This window comes from Mesoplodon bidens (genome assembly GCF_964165515.1).
Source record: "Mesoplodon bidens genome assembly, chromosome: X".
In the NCBI taxonomy this organism is placed as follows: domain Eukaryota; kingdom Metazoa; phylum Chordata; class Mammalia; order Artiodactyla; family Ziphiidae; genus Mesoplodon; species Mesoplodon bidens.
In genome coordinates this window covers 94,418,696-94,436,866 of record NC_138163.1, presented here as the reverse complement: position 1 = coordinate 94,436,866, position 18,171 = coordinate 94,418,696, and the positions used below count along the sequence as shown (strand labels likewise).

Genomic DNA, 18,171 nt, shown 5'->3' with positions numbered 1-18,171 from the left:
AGATTGGCAGTAGAACGTTTGAGGACAGCCAGTGAACTCCTTGTCTTCAGGTCCTCAGGGAAATGGGGAGGTGAGGAGCCCAACACCCCGCCACAGTCTGGATGGTGAGCCTCCAGGGAGAGGGGGAGGGTCGAGCAGGGATGGCCCAGTGCTGGGACTGCAGAGAGGAAGGGAGGAGGAGGAGAAGGTAGGAGAGAGCTGAGAGGAGCATGAGGGGGTTCCAGAGGGGCCTGAAAGCTTGCATCAATCAGTAAATCAACCAATGCCAAGCTACTTTAAGATTTAGCTTAGAAAGAACTGTTCATTCATTCAAGTCAGCAAACATTTTAGTGTCATCTGTGCTGTGCCAAGCACTGTGCTGGGCAATACTCTGGACAGAGGTGATTCAGACCAGTGTCATGCCTGTGCCAGCTATGGCCTAGTGGGGAAGATAGATAATGATGTGAGGGACCCCAGAGAACGTGATCAAGGGCACTTTGAGAGAAAACCTTCATCAAGGATGTTAGGGGAGTACATCTGGCAGCGGGGAAGGCACAGGTAAAATACTGAGTTTGGAAATTACACACAGATCTTTTCAGGGAGTGGTGAGTGGATGGCCAATGTGTAGGCAAGAAATGAGAGGATTACGGAGATCGGCCGGGGCCACGTGGTGGAGGACTTCCAACGTCAAGGCAAAGGAGTTTGTACTTGTTTCTGTAGGTGGCCGAGAACAGCTGACTGTGTGTCTGGCAGGAGGTAGGCATTTCTCATGCATCTGTTAACAACTGCCCTGCAAGACTATTATCCCTATGCTACAGGTGAAAGACCAGGCTCTGAGGGACAAGGTGACTTGCCAAAGGCAACAGTCAAGTCTGACTGAGTACTAAAAGCTGAGCTTTGGGAAGACAAAACGAGCATCAGGCTGAAGGTGGGAGAAGTGGGAACAGCCAAAGGCAGTCCAGCTTGGTCCACCAGGGAAGAAACAAAAAAACTGCTGACTGGACTTGGTTCTGGACCAAATGCTTAGATGGCCCCAACTGCTGCTTTTGCTTAAATGTGCGTATGAGGAAGAAAACAAAGACACTGATCCCAGCTGCTTAAGGGTGGGGCCATCCAAACTGCTCCCTCTTAGAGGCCATTCCACACTCTAACAAGGCCCTCCAAATATTTACTGACTGCTGCTTCTGGGGACCCTGCTGACCCTAACCAAGAGCCAGTGTCCCCCATTCCTCCTAGGCTCTGCCGAGACCCAGGACATGATTAGTGGTGCTGGAAACATGTCCATTTTATAGGGAGGCAGTTTTGGGCACTGGAAAAGGGCCTGGACTAGAAGTCAGGAACACCCCATCCTGACTTGCTGTGTGACCTTGGGAAAGACCCTTCCATTCTCTGGGCCCGACCCCTCCTCTGTAAACTAAATGGAGCTCAACTATTTGTTATCTAACATCCCAAGTACATACACAGAGCTCTTAAAACGGATGTATCTAGACCCCACTTCCTGGCCCAGGTCACCATCCCCCCCCCCCCACACACACCCTTAAGGACACAAATGTGGCCCAGCTGTGGGGAAGGAGAGAGGGCTCCAGGGCAAAGCCTGGCCAGTCACAGGAAGGGTGAGAATAGATGCCACAAGAGCAGAGGAAGTATCCAACCTGTGAAAGGAAGAGAAGGGAACTAACTTGCTGAGCACCTACTCCATGTTGGCTGCTGGACATTCGTTACCTCATCCCTTCATCACAATCCCACGTGGCAATGGCTTATCACCCCAAGTTTTCAACTGAGGAAACAGAGACTCGGTTTCCCGAGGGCACTAGGAAGGGAAAACCCCAGGATCTGAACTGGATCAACTCCAAAGCCCAGACCCTTGCCGCTCTGATCTGTCATGCAGATCGTTAATGAAACGAGACAGGAAAACCTCCCTCACCCCCACCTCCCACCCAACCAAAGCATCTCACCCACCCAGTTGCCTGAGCTTCTACCATCAGCGCCTCACCTCCCTGGGCTAAGGCCTCTCTCCCGGGGCTCCACTGTGGGGGAGGGGGCACAAGTAGGAGGCAGAGGCGGGAGGTGAGCACAAGGTCTTTTATGAGGCATCAAATATACATTCTTATATACAAGGAGGAAAAAAGACAATGCCTAAACCCCAGCTCCTCTCCATACAGCCCCTCCCACTGCTGCTCTTCCCCACCCCCAAGCCCTGGGGTCCCTGGCCCTCCATACAGCCAGGGTCTAGCTGTCTGTCTGTACTGCAGCCCATGGTGGAGAGGGGAGAGGGAGGCAGGAGCTGAGAAAGGAGCTGGATATGCGGGGCAAGGAGAGGAGCTGGGGCTTGTAAAAAATATATTTATAATAAATAAACAGGGCTGTAAAAGGGCTGGAGAGGCAGCGGAGAGTTTGGCGGACAGAAGGACTCAGGCATCCTGGCTCCCAGCCCCCACTTTGATGGCTCCAATCTCTGCCTCAGGAAGGACATCTCAGGCTCACGGTGGCCCTCTGGGAGCCCCTCTCCCCAGGGCTGATGCTGGGCGCCCTGCCCCAGCAAGGTGTGTGTGGGCAATATCTATAAAGTGCATTGTCTTCAGCTGTAGGTGGGGTAGGTGTGAGGGAATGGGGGGCATGCAATATGGGTGAGGGAGGGCAGCGCCCTTCTCATCCCAGACCTGAGCCCCCGCGCCCCAAACCTGTCTGGACTTTGATCAGGATATGAACGTTGCAAGGAGAGGCAAGGTCCTGAAGCTGAAGAGGTCTGGGCTGGGGCCCACTGGAGAGAGGGCAGAGATTGGCTCCAAAGAGGAAGCACTGCCCCACCTGGGGACCAGCATAAGTGGGGGCCCACCCACCGCGTGCACTGACACTCCATGTCCTCCAGCAGGTGGAGAGACACATGGAGGTGCGTGGCCAGGCCCTGAGGTCAGAGAGAGGGCCGAGCCAGCTGAGGTTTGGCCACAACTCTACAGAGCTCCCTCCTGGCCCTACGTGGCCAGAGGTGCCCTGGGGAAGCCTTCACCCTCATTGTTCCCAACACCTGCCCTTCCCTACCAGCCAGAGCTGACAGGGAGCTCACACTGGCCCGGAGGTCTGAGGCCACCCAACTAGACCTCCAGGGAAAGGGAGGGGGGAGGGTGAAGAGAGGAAAGAGGACGAGGTTCTCTGAAAGGTCCTCACCACTCCCCAGAGCTTGAGAGCCTTGCGTATAGGCTTCAAGTGGCAAGGAGTCTCGAATCTGGAAGGAAATCCCATAGAGACTGTTGGGGGTTAGAGGAGGGGTCCCAAGGCAGGGAGGCAGTGGGGGGGAGGACATGTCTATGTGTATATATGTTTTGGAAAAACTGAGGAAGCAGAGAGGGTGTGAGGCCCCCCTCCTGCAGATTCCCCAGACCTCCCTAGTCCCCAGCTCACACTCTCCGTTCATCAGACCACGGTGCTGATCCGGCTTGGCTTGGCCTTGGGGTTTGCAGTGGGTGGGTTGGCCGTGCCAGGGGGCCCAGAGGCGTGCAGTGGGCCGTGGGGGGAGGTGGGCGGCAGGGGCGAGTGTGGGGTGTGGGGTGAGGGTGGGGGCAGGGGCGGGTAGGAGGGGTGGGGTGGGATGGGTGAGTGCGGTGACAATGGTGACTGGGGGTGGTGGGGGTGGGAGTAGGAACCCCCTGGTGGCCGGGATCCAGGGCCCCCAGCAGCCCCCGCTGCTGGCATCATCTGTGGGTGGTGGCTGAAGATGAAGTGCTTGGGGCCCTGTTTGTGGGCTGGAGGGTGCTGGGGGGCAGGACTGTACAGGGGCAAGGGGGAGGTGGGCTGGTGCAGGGGGTGGCGGCCATGTGGAGCAAACTGAGGGTGTCCTCCGGCCCCCCGTCTGGGAGCTCTGCCTGGCCGGCCCAAGGTATAGTGCTGGGGGCCTGGGACTGGGCCATGGGCATGGAAGTGGCGATGCGGCCCCACGGGAGGAGCTGAGGCAGGAGGCGGTGGGATGGAGCCCAGCTGCGGCAGGGGCGGGGGCTGCTGAGGAGGTGGGGGGAGAGGGGGCTGCTGGGGTGGGAGGTAGGGGGGCGGGGCCGGTCCCGGTCCTTGGCAATACTGGGCATGCAGGGCCTGGAGCTTGGACTGCCCATCAGGCAGCACCCCCAGGCCGCCGTGGCTGTGACCGTGGTGGTGGTGGTGGTGGTGGTGGTGGGTGGAAGAAGCAGATGAAGAGGAGGCAGAGGCCTGGCCTGTTGGCGGTGGTGGCATCTGGAAGGGCCCCTTGCCCCGCTTGCTTCCAAATAGGGAGCCCAGGAAGGATGAGGAGTTGGAGACGGGCCTCTGGCTCTTGTACTCCTCTGGCGGCGGGGGTGGGGGCGGAGGTGGCATCCTCTGGTGAGGGCGTGGACTGCTAATAACAGACCCCTGGAAGGGGGGAGGGGTGGAAGTCAGGCCGGTCTAGATGTCCTAAACCCCCAACCCTGAACTCCACCCGGTCCCTGAGGGCTGGAGCTGGGGAGACAGGACCACCCCACGGCATAATGAAAACCAAGTCACAGGCCTGGACTTGTACATGGAGCGGCCCCAGCTTGCAGAGCTTTGCTGTCACATTCACTATCTCATCTGAGCCTCAGCTGGGAGAGGAAGAGTTAGCAGTACCTCCTCCTCATCCCCATTTTGCAGACAGGGAGCATGTTAGGCCCAGAGAGACGGAGTGACTTGCTCAGGGTCAAAGAGCAGGACTTGGAGGTAAGAGCTTCTCTGGGCCCAACTCCAAGGGCACCACTACTTGGAGTCGGCCCTGGGGTTGAGAGGGGGCTTGGGAGAGTGGAAGACAGACGGAGAGACAGGCAGAGTGAGGACAGACAGAGTTGAGGACAGATTGAGAGAGTGGTTGGCTGGGAGAGGTAGCCGCAGGGTTCCCGGCAGGGAAGAGGTCCCCTCCTCTTCTGGGGCTCCACGGGCGGCGGGGCAGGGCTCATGCAGAGGACAAGTGGGGCAGGAGCTGGCACTTACTTCGATGGTGCTGTCCAGCGATCCCACGCTGTTACGCCGCCCCCGCTTCCCTGCACCCACAAGCAAGGAGCCCAGCGTCAGAGCAGCAACCCCCCCTCCCCACCCTGCTGGGCTCCAGAGCTGGGCACCAGGTCTGGGCCCCTCCCGGGGACAGACACCCCTATTCCCTTTCCCCCGCTGAAGAGGGGGAGGTGGGGAGGAGGAGAGGTGGAGGAGGAGGAGCGAGAGGAGGAAAAGATGGAGGAGGAGGAGAGGTGGTGCTGGACAGACAGAAGAGGAAAGAGAGGAGAGGTGGAGCGGTGAGAGAGCGGGGCTAAGACTGTGGCCCCGTTCACGCTCCCTGGCCCAAACCCTGGGCTCCGCCTGTTCTGACCCGGCTCCCAGGCCCCCTGCGGCGTGGCACCCAGGGCTCTGGATGAAGGCAGGGTGCGTGCACGTGTGGCGGGTGCAAGGAAGGCTGGCGGTCAGTGATAGGAGGCGAAGAGGACACCCGGTCCCACGGCTCCCCAGCCTGGGCAGGGGCCCCGGGAGACTTGCCTGCATCAGAGAGGTCTCGCAGGGAACTGCTGAGCGCTCCCCGTTTGAGCCCATCGCCTGCCCCATACGTGTCCTCCAGGCTGCTTCGGGCCAGCGTGCCGTTCACCGAGTCCTTGGCCCCTCCGGGCTGTGAGGCGTTAGGCCGCATCATACCTTTCTGCTTCTCCAGCTCCGCTGGGTGGCAGGTGGGGGGACAGGGAGCGAAGGTCAGGGACAGGAGTGAGAGGCCACCTGACTGACCCCAGCCCTCCGTGGGCCTTCCCCCTCCTCACCTGCTCTGTCCTCAGGCCTCCTGCTTCACCCCCTGGACAGCCAAACCTCAGCTACATCTCCTAAGCACTGTGGCGCCCAGCCCGTCTTGTGCCATCTCCTCCGGCTCAGTCTCTCCTCGTCCCGCTCGGTGTCTGCTGCTCCGGCTCCTCTCCCCTTCCCTGCCTGCTCTCCCAGACCACCCCTACCTTTCAAAACTGAGCTTTACATTGGCTGCTTTGTCCCCAGGAGGGGCAGGAAGGCCCTTCGAGCCTATGGCGAAGGGCACTCACTCCAGAGCCCTCTCCATTCTCAGATACCTTGCTCCCGAGCAGAGGGCTCCTGGAAGGACAGGAGCAGGAAACCAAAGGGAATCAAATCATCTATCATGTGCCAGCAGTATGCTGGGTGCTATGCGTACTCGATCTCTCTCAATCCTTACACCAGTTCAGAGGTAAGTATTAGTAGCCAGTTTTCAGAGGAAGAAACTGAGAATCCGAGAAGTCACAGAGCTTGCCCAGGGTCATACAGCTGGAAGTGGGGGAGCCGACATTCTGGAAGCAGGTCTGCCTGAGTACAGAGCCCATACTCTCAGCCTTACACTCCTGCCTCCTTGCGGAGGTCACGGAGACTTCTGTCTATCACCCTCCCCTCAGCCTGGCATGCTCACCCTCTCTCTGAATGTCCCCAGGGTCTCAAGGATCTGGTGAGCTGAATGAGTGACCCCGCCTTGCTGAGGAGCACAGCAGACCCTGGAACTGTGAGGGCCTCACCGAGGAGCTGTCCGCTGCCTCTGTCTCTGTCTCTGTCTTTCTCTGCCTGCCTCTTTCTCCTTAACACCATGTTACTTAACTGTGACTGCTTAGCCTGGAGAAGAGAAAACTTAGAGGGCATTGGGAGGAATGAGATGTAATCACTATTTTCCATCATATATGATCAAAATGACTTGATATGGCCCCTGGAGGCGGGGAGGATGGGTCACCAGGACTCAGCTCGAGAACTAGAATGTGGGGAGAGGAAAGGAGAGGCTGGGAAGGGGGCTAACATTTGTCGGACACCTAGAATGTTCAACACTCATGTCCTACGAACATGTAGGACACACATTCCACCTTACGTCATTGAATCTCCACAACCCTGCGAAGGAGATTTCACCACCCCAATTCCATGTATGAAGAAATTGGGGCTCAGAGAGTCAGGCACCTTGCCCCAGTTTACCCAGATAATAAGTAGCATACCTGGCATCTGAACCTAGAGTCCTACCTCCAATACCCTGATTCTTTTCCCTGCTGCCTTTCAATAGAAGGAAGAGTTGGCTCATAATTAGGGCTTGGAGTAATAATCTGAGGCTGAGAGGTTAATGAGCCCCTTGTCACTGAAGCTATTCAAGCAGAGGATGAAGCGTTCCTGGAATGAGGGTAGGAAGGTTGGACAAGCTAACCCTCAACTCTGAGCTTCTCAGAGGACAGGATTCTTAGTGTTTGCCAAGGCACTGTATCAGGAGACGGGAAAGGAGACGTGGCTGGGCTACTCACACTCCACGCGGTATTTCTCCATCTCCTGCACCTCAGCGATGGATTCTCGCAGGTCGGATGTGAAGCGCAGCCGGTCCTGGAGGCTGGGGGCGTTGAAGATGATGAGGACTTTGCGCTCCCCGCCGGGTACTGCAGACAGCAACTTGATCCCAAACTGGTAATCTGTGGGGAGGGGGGAGGTCAGGCACCTCTGTCAGGACTGAAGCAAGGTGGCCCATATGTGAAACAATTTTTTCTAACGTCCAACTCTGACCCAGCCTCTTCTCTGCGTGAGCAGCAGCAGCAGCAGATCCCCTTTGCTCCAAAGCCCCCAAACTCCTGGTAGTCATGGCCCTGGGTTGTAAAGGCAGACTGAACTCTGGCTGCTCTCTAGAACCCCTTTTCTCATGCCTCTACCTCTACTCACATTGCTTCTGCTGCCCAGAAGGCCACCCATCAAAGCTCCTCTGGCTTAGTCCTTCAATGCATACCATGATCGCCATCTCTCTGGCCCAGCAAAAAACATACATGCTGCAGTTCTCTGCCAGACCATGAGCTCCCCAGGGCACAAGTCATACTACACCCTGGCCTGTCTTACATCCTGGGACCACGTAGGTGCTTTGGAGACCTTAGCCCAGTTGTAAAGGAGTCCAGAAACTGGAGGTTGGTGTGGAGAAAGGATGAGCATGAGGGCCATGGCAGAGACTCTTGGGATGCTGGGATCCAAGAAGGGACTCACATGAATTCTGGAAGAGCTGCATGTGCATTTCCACGAGGGGAAAGGACTGACGGAAGCTGTATGTCACCAAGATCTTCTTCTTCTGGAAAATTTTGGTGACCTTCGGCAGGGGTGGGGAAAAAAAGACAAGAGGCAGGGTTTGGGGTGGGGAATTTCCACATGGCACCTATTGCTTGCAGCTGCCCTCCCCTCTACCCCACCGCCACTAACAGACATATAGACACAAACACACAGACCCACAAGCTGGGGAGAACTGAAGCTTGTGGAGCAGAACAGGAAAGACGGGAGAAAAATGCAAGTTCCTGATGTAATGATGATGCACAACAGGCACTTTCGATTTTTACAGGAACTAACTGAATGCTGCTCCCTCCAGGAAGCCTGTTCTAACACCTCACATAGATTTCCCGCCATTTTCTGAGCTTCCAGAGTGCTGGTTCGGTGCCTTTCACCGCTAGGCTTTAGGAGAGTGCTCTGAATGTGTGATTGCTGGACTGGGAGCGCCAAGAGGAGTCTGGTTTTCATGTATCTTGCCCTCCTGGACCAGACCCGGGGCACATTAGCAATCTTCAATAAAGCAACGTATAGAGTTAACGAGTCTTCTTCTCAGCAACCCAAGGTCTTTATCAAGTACTTGGGCACCTGGACTGAGCTAACATAGGTTGTAAACACCTCAGACCACCTGCAAAGGGCGTTTAAAAGCACATGATTTGATTTCAGGATGGTTACAGTGCACAGTTATGCGAAGCATCTTTTTGGCCCTTCAGACTGTGAGCTCCCCGAGAATGAGGACCGAGTCTCCCTCATCTCTAGGAACCCAGTGCCTAGCATGGGGCTGGGCATCCACAGTGCCTAGCATGGGGCTGGGCACCCACAGTTGTCAGCACATGATGGATGGTGAAACATTTACTCAGTACCTGCGTGGGCCAGGCCCTCCTCTGGGTTAGGCTAGTCCGCATCTAAACTCTTATTTCATCCCCATGACAACCCTGAGATAGGGATTAGCTCTACTTCACAGAGGAGGAAATAAAGGCTCAGAGAGGGCACTGGAGGAGCTTCATCTAAAGCAGCAGTTCTCAACTCGAGGTGACCTTGCCTTCCAGAGGACATTTATCAATGTCTGGAGACACTGTTAGTTGAGGAGTACTACTGCTATCTAGTAGGTAGAGACCAGGGATGCCGTTAAACATGCTACAGTGCACAGGACAGCTCTCACAGCAGAGTATCCCACACCTGCCCCAAATGTCAATAGTGCCGAGGTTGGGAGACCTGCTCTAAAGGAGAGAAGACCAAGGGAGGGCAGGTCACTGTCCTCAAGCCCCTGAGGAGCTGTCTCAGAGCAGAGGGAGAACACTTGTTCTCTGTGATCCCAAGGGTTGAGTGAAGATTATTGTCTCCCACTGGGAGACAGATTCTAGCAGTCACAGCTGTCTGAACGGGAAACCAGCTGCCTTGGAGGAAGGCAGCCTTCTGTGCCTGCACTCATGCAAACAGAAGGCCATGCAGGAAGCTGGCTCCTGCGTGGGGTAAGAGGTTGGACAGGAGACCCTGAACTTCCCTTCCCACCCGCCGAGTCCTCAGAGTCCTAGTTCTAAAAGACACACGTCTACACTGGTGATGAGCCTGGTTTTAAGAAGCACTTCAAGCAGCCCGACCGCCGGAAGGTTTCAGACTGACCCCAGGGTCACAGGTTCACTTCCTCCAGCCAACCCACTGGGCTATTGAGGTGGGCAGGGACTTTTTCTACCACTTCCCAGATTGTAAGCCTGTCATCTGCCCTGGTCCTCACATTTTCTGCTCCCGTGTGGCTGTCACTACCTCCAAATGGACCCTCCAAATGGTGAAGTAAAGGCGGGGCAGAGGCACTCAGGTCACATGGCAGAGCTCCTTACCTGCCACGCCTCCACCCACCAATGTTAATACGGTTCACACCAGACCCGGGGTCCAAGCTCACCACCTTCCCTCCTTCTCCCCTCAGTGCTCATACCACAAGGAGATCGTTGAAGAGGAAGACCTCTCGCTGATGCAACCCTAGCCTCTGTGGGCGGTTTGGATCTGGCACCTCATAGAGCTGGCAGCAGCAAACCAGTCGACGGTGAGGAAGAGACAGGACCTAGACAGGCATGAAGAAACGGGTGTCCGCAAGGCCAGCCCACCAGCTTCAGGCATCTTAACATTAACTGCAAGAGGAAGTTCACCTCTGGTACATATCACCGTCACTCTGACACACGAGTCTAAGCAACTAAGCCTCGGCTTATCTTTGTCCCTGCAGCTCCCTGTGTCTGGAATGCCTTTCTTGCCCAGCTCCCTATGGCCACGTTCCACCCCTCCTCCAAACCCCAGTTCCAGGGTTCTCTTTTCCAAGAAGCCATTCCTGATCTCCCTGGGCTGAAAATGATCTCTCCCTCCCGTGTACTCCCCAAAATTAACCTAACTCTAAGGTGAAGGTATCGTGTCTTTGTCTGACACCTCCCCACCCGGTCTGGGAGTGCTTCCAAGGACAGAGATCACATCTTATTCATATCTGTGTCCCCGGTGCCAATCGAAATGCTGGGCTCAGTGGAAAGGCATCTGTAAATGTTTGTTCTTGGCTTTGGTCATCAGCTAATTATTATCTTGGCTGCTCACTCGGGATGGACAGGCAAAACCAGAGGTGTGAAGGATGCTAATGTTTATACAGCACCCATGATGTGCCTTGCCATATGCCAGATGCATTCCCACAGAGCATCTCACTCAACCTGCCCCACCACCCCTGAGGAATGCATCACCACCCACTCCATTCAGCAGTTGAGGGGAGCCTGGGGCTCAGAAAGGGGCATGGACTCACCTCCCAAACCCTGTCCCTTCTGTAGTCTCCCAAGGCGCTTACCGGTTTCTTGCCCACAATCATGCGCTCCACGGCCTGCACCTGGGACACGTGGTCGTCGTTGGTCCGCAGCTCACGCCCCTGGATGCGCTGGTAAATACCCACCAGGAGGTCTCGGGGGATGTCTTCACCGTTGTCAACCCCTGGGTGGAGGGAATACACAGGAATATATAGTATACACGTGGGGAGTGGGTGGCAGGGATTCTCCACAACACCCCACACCCAAGCGTGGGCCATAACAATGGCCAGGACTGGAGGGAGTGGGCACCCTCGGTCCCTTGGTCAGGGTCGGGCCAAGAAAGGCGACCTTCAAGACTGTCAGTTGCTTTCTTCCCCAGGGTGGGGATTTGATCTAAACAACTCAGAGTACACTGTGACTAAAACAATCAGACACTATTTTTGGCTTTTCTAACTAGCAAAAATAATGTTAAAGGATAATATCCAGTGTTAGTAAGAGTTCAGGGAGGCAGGCAGATATACTAACGTTAACTATTTTGGAAGGTAACTTGGCACGCCTAAGTATTCAGTGATTCCTCTTCTAGGAACCTACTCTAAGGAATTACTCAGAAATATGTGCAAAGATATATGTATAAGTACAACTTACGGGAAAAATTTGAAACAACCTAAGTTCTAACAGCAGAAGAATACTTAAGTAAAGTTGAGTATACCTGTTTCATAAAATAACCTACAGCTATTAAAAATTTGATGTTTATCAAAAAAGCATGAGAAAATTCCTGTAGCAAGTTAAGTGAAAAGAGCAAGATAATAAATTGCATGTACAGCCTGATCTTAACTGTATAAAAAGTTACATACGCACAGGAAAAAAAGACTAGAATACACCAAAATATCAACCATGGTTGCCTCTAGGGGGCAGAATTTTGGATGGTTAAAATTTTTAATAACTTTCTATATTTCTAAAATTTCCAGAATGAGCAGGTATTTATTTCATTTGTTTGCTTATTTAATTAATAATTGGAGGGGGAAATATATACACATATACATACATATATAAAATATGTACATGTATATATGTATACACACATACATATACACACACATACATACACACACACACACACACACACACACAAAGAGAAAGAGAGAAAGAGAGATAGAGAGAGAGACAGAGGGGGGGAAGGGAGAATGGATGAAATGAATGAAGGAGCGAACGAACGACTAATGGCAGGATTCTGGGAGACAGCTCCGGATGGCCTCTGATCTGTCTAATTCCCTCCTCTCAAGTCTACCATCCTTCTGATTGTCTGCTGAGCGAAACCCACTCACTCTCCTCTCTAAACCTTCTGCTAAAGAACATGTTTTCTCCTTTAGAAATGTCACACCTCCTCCTTGGACACCAGGTGCTAAAGGAACAGCCTTCATCACATCGCCTTTTTACCTCAGCTGCCAGAGAGCTTAGAGCCCAATCGTGCAAACCGCGACAGTCAGCAAATTTGTCTTGTCTGTTTGTCTTTCCTCAATTATACTTCCCTCTTTCATTTCTGTTTAAATAATCCTAACATCTGTGCAATTTTTAGTAGGCTGCTCTTTGGTGAGAGGCAGGGCTTGACATCGATACAATAAACTGAGAAAAAAGGCCAAGGTGACACCTTTCATCTGGCACTCAAGGCTGCTGGATACTCGTTCCAACTGACCTTACCAACTGGATTGTCCACCCGCTCTTGATTGTTCTCCAAACAACTTTACGTTTTCCTACCTCTGTGCCTTTGTTATTCTTACTGCTAGGTAAGCCTCCTCTATCACTGTTCCATCACATTATCTGTGCCTTCAAGAACCACCTGAAAATGAAAATACTGCTTCCTCCAGGAAGTATATTGGAGGTAGGCTCTCTCTCCCCTGAGCTCTGACTGTACTTTTGGCCTGTCTGACATCACAGTTCACTTCCTGTCTTGTGCTGGGTATCTCTCCCACAAACGGGGAGCCCTCTTAGGGCAGGGACTGTGGCAGATGCCCCTCCCCGGTCCTTAGTGCCCACCACAGGGACTGGGACACATGAGGCACCCAGTGTCAACTGCCTGGCTGGTTGGTGGAGTGAATACATGAATGCATAAGTGGAGGAAAGGGTACCTAAAATAAACGAGTCTTTATGGGCATAAATAAACAAGGGAGGGAAAGAGGGAGTGATGAGTAAACAGACGTGTGAGTGAATCAGTGTAAGTTCCGTAAGAGCCAGGGGCTCGCACCTCCTGTTCAGGACCTCCTAATCAGTCAGTATTCAGTGTGGGAATGAGTGGATGGACAAATGACTATTTGAATGAATTAACAAGTAAATGCGGTGGGCACATCCAGCCTTGGCAGAAATTCAAGTTAATTTCCAGGGAGCAGATGTGATCTCCCTCTTCCTTCCCCACCCCTGCCACCCAGCCCACTTTCCCTTCCCAGGTGAAAGACAGGGAAAGCTGATGGGGAGGTCTGGGGTCACCTCTCAGGTTCTTGATGAAGTCATCTAGTTTCATCTTGCGTTCAGCCTTGACGCTGGGACTGTACATGTCGGTATTGAGGAGGATGATGGCAAAAGCAAGGATGAAAATGGTGTCTGGATTCCGGAACTGGCGCACGAGAGCTGGGTTACACACACAGTACCGCTGGCTGCAGGACAGGAGGGGTCAGGGCCAGGGTCAGGCACCAGTAATCTCCACCTACCCACTATCCTCCCATCTGGCACCACCAACTCCTTCCTCCAAGACATACTCCCAAACGCTTTGGGTCTCTCGTCTTTCTTCAGAGTTTCCTCAAGACTAGCACGTAAAAATGACAACCGCTACCTTTCATGGAGCTTTGCCAGGGGATTTATGTACATTATCTCATGTAATCCTATCACAGTCCTGCAAGGTAGCAGCCCCATTTTACAGATGAAGTGACTGAGGTCCAAAGTGGTAAGGTAACTTGTCCAAGGCAACAGAGCTGATAAATGGTGAAACCAGGATGAAAATGCAGATCTTTCTGACTACAAAGCAAATCCTTCTCCCATGTTGGGAAACAAGCTCTCAGTAACTCTTCTGTTTCTCCTCTAAATACCTCAAAGTGGTGGAGCCAGGATTTATACCCAGGCCTGATGCCTGATCCCCGAAGCATTCACAGAGGAAGATAATAGTTAAGGGCATGGGTCATGGAGTCAGACACACGAGTTCAAATCCTGGTTCCACTGCTTATTCACCACATGACTCTGGGCTAGTTACTTACCTTCTCTAAACTTCCTATTTCTCATCTGCAAAATGGGAATAATAAGAGAAGCACCTACCTCACCAGGTTGTTGTGAGTATTCACTGAAATAATCATGTAAAGTGTCCAGCTCAGTACCCAATATCTGGCGAGCACAGTATCAGCTCAATGAATATGAGCTGGTGTTGCTGACGCTGTTGTCACTTGTTGGATGCCCATGTCCCAGATGCTGAGCTGGATACTTTAGGCACATTACCTCTGATCCTCACAACTGCCTTGCAAGGTAGGATTTATAACTTCCATTTTCTGGTTAAGAAAGTATAAGGCTCAGAGAGGTGACTTGTAGACACATCCTACACTGCCCCCCAAAGTAGGGGAGGGCAGCTTCAGGAGTGGGAAGTGGGCACACCTGAAGGCTTCGATGAGTCGTTCCACTTTCTGGGCCTCACCCTGAACCCGGATATGGGATTGGAACTTCCGGAGTGCGTCATCCAAATCCATGGAGGAGAAATCCATCTCATCCACCACACAGCTGAGGAGCAGAGAAGGGTGTGTGGCACTCTCAATTTCCCTGCAGAAAACCTCTGACCCACCCTCACCTGCTCCAATGAACCAACACCCCCACTGATAGACTTCCAAAATCTGGGCCTGTGGCCTAAGCAAGTACTTATGAGGACAGGACGTCTGAAATGGAATCCATCCCCAAAAGTCCAGGCCAGACACATGGTTACTAACGGTCTGTTCCGTCAACCCACTCATATCAGGGATGGGAAAACTGAGGCTCAAAGCAGGCCAAAGGACAAGCATGCCTCGCCTGGGGCCACCCAGAAGACTTTAGGACTAGTTCCAAGAGAGATCAGATCTCTTTGCGGCAGAGAGGTATGGGAGCAGGAAGGTCTATTCATCCTGTTTTGCAAAGTTTATCTCCCTCCTGCCCTCCTTTTCCAGGAACCCCTGGCCCAGTCTGCCCCAGCCTGGGGTCCTCACTCCAACACGTCTCTGTTGAACTGCTTCTGCCGGTTCCCTAGGAATTCCCCTATCATCTGCCGGCTCAGGCCTTTCCGTTCCAGGATGAAGTGAGCCACTCCCACCGGCGTGTCTGACAGGAAGCCCCGCTCGATCAGATACTGGATACCCTTCTCTGGCTTCCTGCAGAAAGAGGGGAGGTAGATGAGATGACTGTCCTCCTGGAACTCTGCCCTCGTCCCATTTCTTGAACTAATTTTGGGCCCAACCGTGTCCTCAGAGAACTAAGGAAGTCGAATATATAACTTGGTCCACTCCCTTCATGGTACAGGTGAGAAAACTGAGGACCAAGGAGAAGAAGACAGTTTCCCATTTCACAGTGCTTCAAAATTCCAAGGTATCCTCAACCCAACTTCCTCCTGCGCTGGAGCCACACTACAAGTGAAAGAAAATTAAGATCTAATGAGAGCCTGCTGTGTGCCAGGACCTTCGATATTCCTCACAGGCACCGAGGAGTCCTGGGAGAAAGCCTGAGTTCCAGGCTAAGTCCTTCTCCCTGAGTCACAGGCCCTCGGAGTAGGAGAGAAGTGAAAAGATTACTTTGTCCGCATCTCACATCCCACTCAGACAGGTATCACCCAGGCTCTCGTGAGTGTTTCTATAGACAAGCTGCTCCCTATTTTCCACTAGGCCATATCTGGGTCTGAGCTATCCCATATTCAGAACCCCAGAGCCTTAGGGTCCTACGAGGCTAGAATTTGGAAGACTTTGGTGCCAGAGGAGTCTCAGATCCATCACTTACTACGCATGACTTGGGACAATTCCCTTTACTTCTCCAAGCCTCGGTTCCTTCTCTATAAAATAGGGACACGACTACCAACCTTCCTGAGTTATCCTGAGAACTAAATATAGATGGCCGTGTCTCATAGGCTATGAAGATGTAAGGCATTTGTTTTCTAATTATTTTCTAATCAAACGTCACACTCCCATTCCACTGCTAAGCACCTGGCACAAGACCAGGTACCTAGAAAGAGCTCGGTCCTGGTCACTGACTAGTCCAACACAGCACCCTGCCCCCAACACCTCAAATATCCACACCCTGCTAGTTAATAGATAGAAACACTGAAGCCCAAGGAAGGGACACGCCTTGCCCAGGGCTACCCAGTGAGTCTGGCCCAAGTCTCCAGTTTCTGAGAACAGGGTTCTTTATACACCACGTCGCCTCCCTACCAGAAAGGGAAGGTGGGCAACCCAAAGTTCAGAATCCATCCTATAGACAGAGAACTAGGGCCCAGAGAGGGAAGCATCTCACCCAAGATGACACAGCCAGTCAGAAGCAGAACTAAGACCAGAACTGCCTCTCATGGGGGTGGGGGCAGCTCTCTACCGTTGTCACCCTATTGCCAATTCTTTGCCCTGAACAGCTGAAGAGAAACACCATCCACAAAATGAGAGGATGGTGGCAGCAGGATCACTGCCTCCAGGCGTCAAAGTGTCCGCAGCAGGGTAGGAAGGGGCGAGGGAGCGGGAACGGGAGCACGTACTTATTGAAGAGGTTGAGGCCGATTCGGTAGTGCCGCCTCTGCACCACGTCATTGTTGAAGGCTGGCGAGTCCCAGCTGTGCCTGGTCTCCCGCTGGTAAGTCTGCTTGCACAGGCCGGTGGCTGGAGGCTCCCTCAGGCTGTCCCGCGAAGAGGAGCCAGAGCTGCAGTTGATGGTCTCGTTGGAATTGCTGGAGCTCTCAAGGCTCTCGTTATCTCCACCATCAGAGTTCTCGCCTGCTGCCTCGCACTTCCCCAACCTCCGACCCCCCGCCACACCACTGGGCCCAGTGCCACTGTTGGGGGCTGGTGGCAGGGGCCCTGGCGGGGCTGGGGCTGGGCCCTCTGGGGCTGGGTAGTGGCGGTGTGGGATCGGGGCCCTGCCTGGTGGCCCCTTGTGCTTCAGGGTCCCATGGGGGCTGCAGCCATCAGCCTCATACACGAGCTGACGGTGGACAGAGCCGCGATCTGAGCGGTCACTCAGGTCCACGGAGCTGTCACTAGGAGGCTCAATAGTAAGCAGGGGAAGGTGGGCAGCTCGCAGCCGGAAATCCCGGCATTCCAAGCACCCAGGACCCCTGCGAGTGCCTTCCTCACGGCTACCATCTTCCCGGGTCCCTGGTGGCACTGGTGGAGGAACTGGTGGGAGAGGGGCGGGTGCCCAGAACTCAGGCCGGCCCTGGGGTGGGGGCTCTGTGCTGGGCAGTCGCTCAGGGGATGGTGGGGGAACTGGGTCATCCAAGTAGAGGGGAAGGTCACTGAAGGATGTGGCCGAGCTGTCCTCTTGCTGTTCCTTCGACTCTCGCTTCTCCAGCTGGGCTGACCCTGGCTCCTCAGACATGGGCCCCGATGGGTGGCAGTTCAAGGCCTCGTCAATGGATTCAGCCAGAGACTTTACCTGTATGGGAGAAACGGGGAGGAGGGAAAGGGAGGAAAGATGAAGGATGGTGGGATGGTGGGAGGGTGGGAATGAGGGAGGGAGGGAAAGAAAAAGGGGGGAATCTTCCTGGTGGGGCAGCCAAAAAAAGGGCTTCCCCTCCCTGACCTCCACAGATTCTCTGCAGCATATAAAATAACCCCCAGGGAGCCACTGTGAGCTCACAGGAGCTAATGCCCACAAGTTCCCTTCTCAGATATCCCAATACCTCCTTCATGTCCATGTAGACCCAAGCCAAATGCCACCTCCTCCCTGATGCAAGCCACATTCCTGCCTCTGCCTTCCCTTAGGGTAAACCAAAATCCCAGCTGCCTCTGGGCTCCCAGAGCCCTCTGTCTGGTTCTTTCTTAGGAAATCCATATATTTAGCCTCGAGAATCTGGACCATGGCTGGTAACTCTGCCTCGCTATGGTTTTCAGCCTCCAAACTGGCCCCCAATGATCCCTGCCTCCTGGTATTCACACCCTCGTGTACCATAGTGTCCCAGGGTTGGTCTATGGGACTGACAGCATCCGGCAGAAGTGATGGGATGTCACTTCTGAGATTAGGTTATGAAAGACTGCAGCTTCCATCCTGAGCACTCTCGCTCACTTGTGCTCCCTCTCTTAGACCCCTCACTCTGCGGCAAGCCACACCGTGAGCAGTCCTATAGAGAGGCCCACGTGGTAAGGCCCTGAATCCTCCTGCCAACAGCCAAGAA

At 53.8% G+C, this 18,171-nt stretch overlaps 1 protein-coding gene across 6 annotated transcripts in view; it reads right to left on the bottom strand.

Moving 5' to 3' along the window:
- Positions 1 to 2,046: 2,046 nt before the first annotated feature.
- The window catches only part of IQSEC2 (IQ motif and Sec7 domain ArfGEF 2), a 76,362-nt gene continuing 60,237 nt past the window's right edge, over positions 2,047 to 18,171 (bottom strand). For 3 of the 6 annotated variants that reach the window (XM_081222454.1, XM_081222455.1, XM_081222456.1), the window contains 11 exons: positions 16,537 to 17,432; positions 15,014 to 15,175; positions 14,436 to 14,558; positions 13,287 to 13,453; positions 10,850 to 10,989; positions 9,968 to 10,093; positions 7,984 to 8,083; positions 7,266 to 7,427; positions 5,485 to 5,658; positions 4,948 to 4,997; positions 2,047 to 4,356 (listed from right to left, as the gene is read on the bottom strand). In XM_081222454.1, the coding sequence (XP_081078580.1) occupies positions 3,391 to 4,356; positions 4,948 to 4,997; positions 5,485 to 5,658; positions 7,266 to 7,427; positions 7,984 to 8,083; positions 9,968 to 10,093; positions 10,850 to 10,989; positions 13,287 to 13,453; positions 14,436 to 14,558; positions 15,014 to 15,175; positions 16,537 to 17,432 (3,066 nt within the window). In that variant the 3' untranslated portion in view covers positions 2,047 to 3,390. The remainder of the gene's footprint in view (positions 4,357 to 4,947; positions 4,998 to 5,484; positions 5,659 to 7,265; positions 7,428 to 7,983; positions 8,084 to 9,967; positions 10,094 to 10,849; positions 10,990 to 13,286; positions 13,454 to 14,435; positions 14,559 to 15,013; positions 15,176 to 16,536; positions 17,433 to 18,171) is intronic. The other 3 variants (XM_081222450.1, XM_081222452.1, XM_081222451.1) reach the window with 1 other exon arrangement.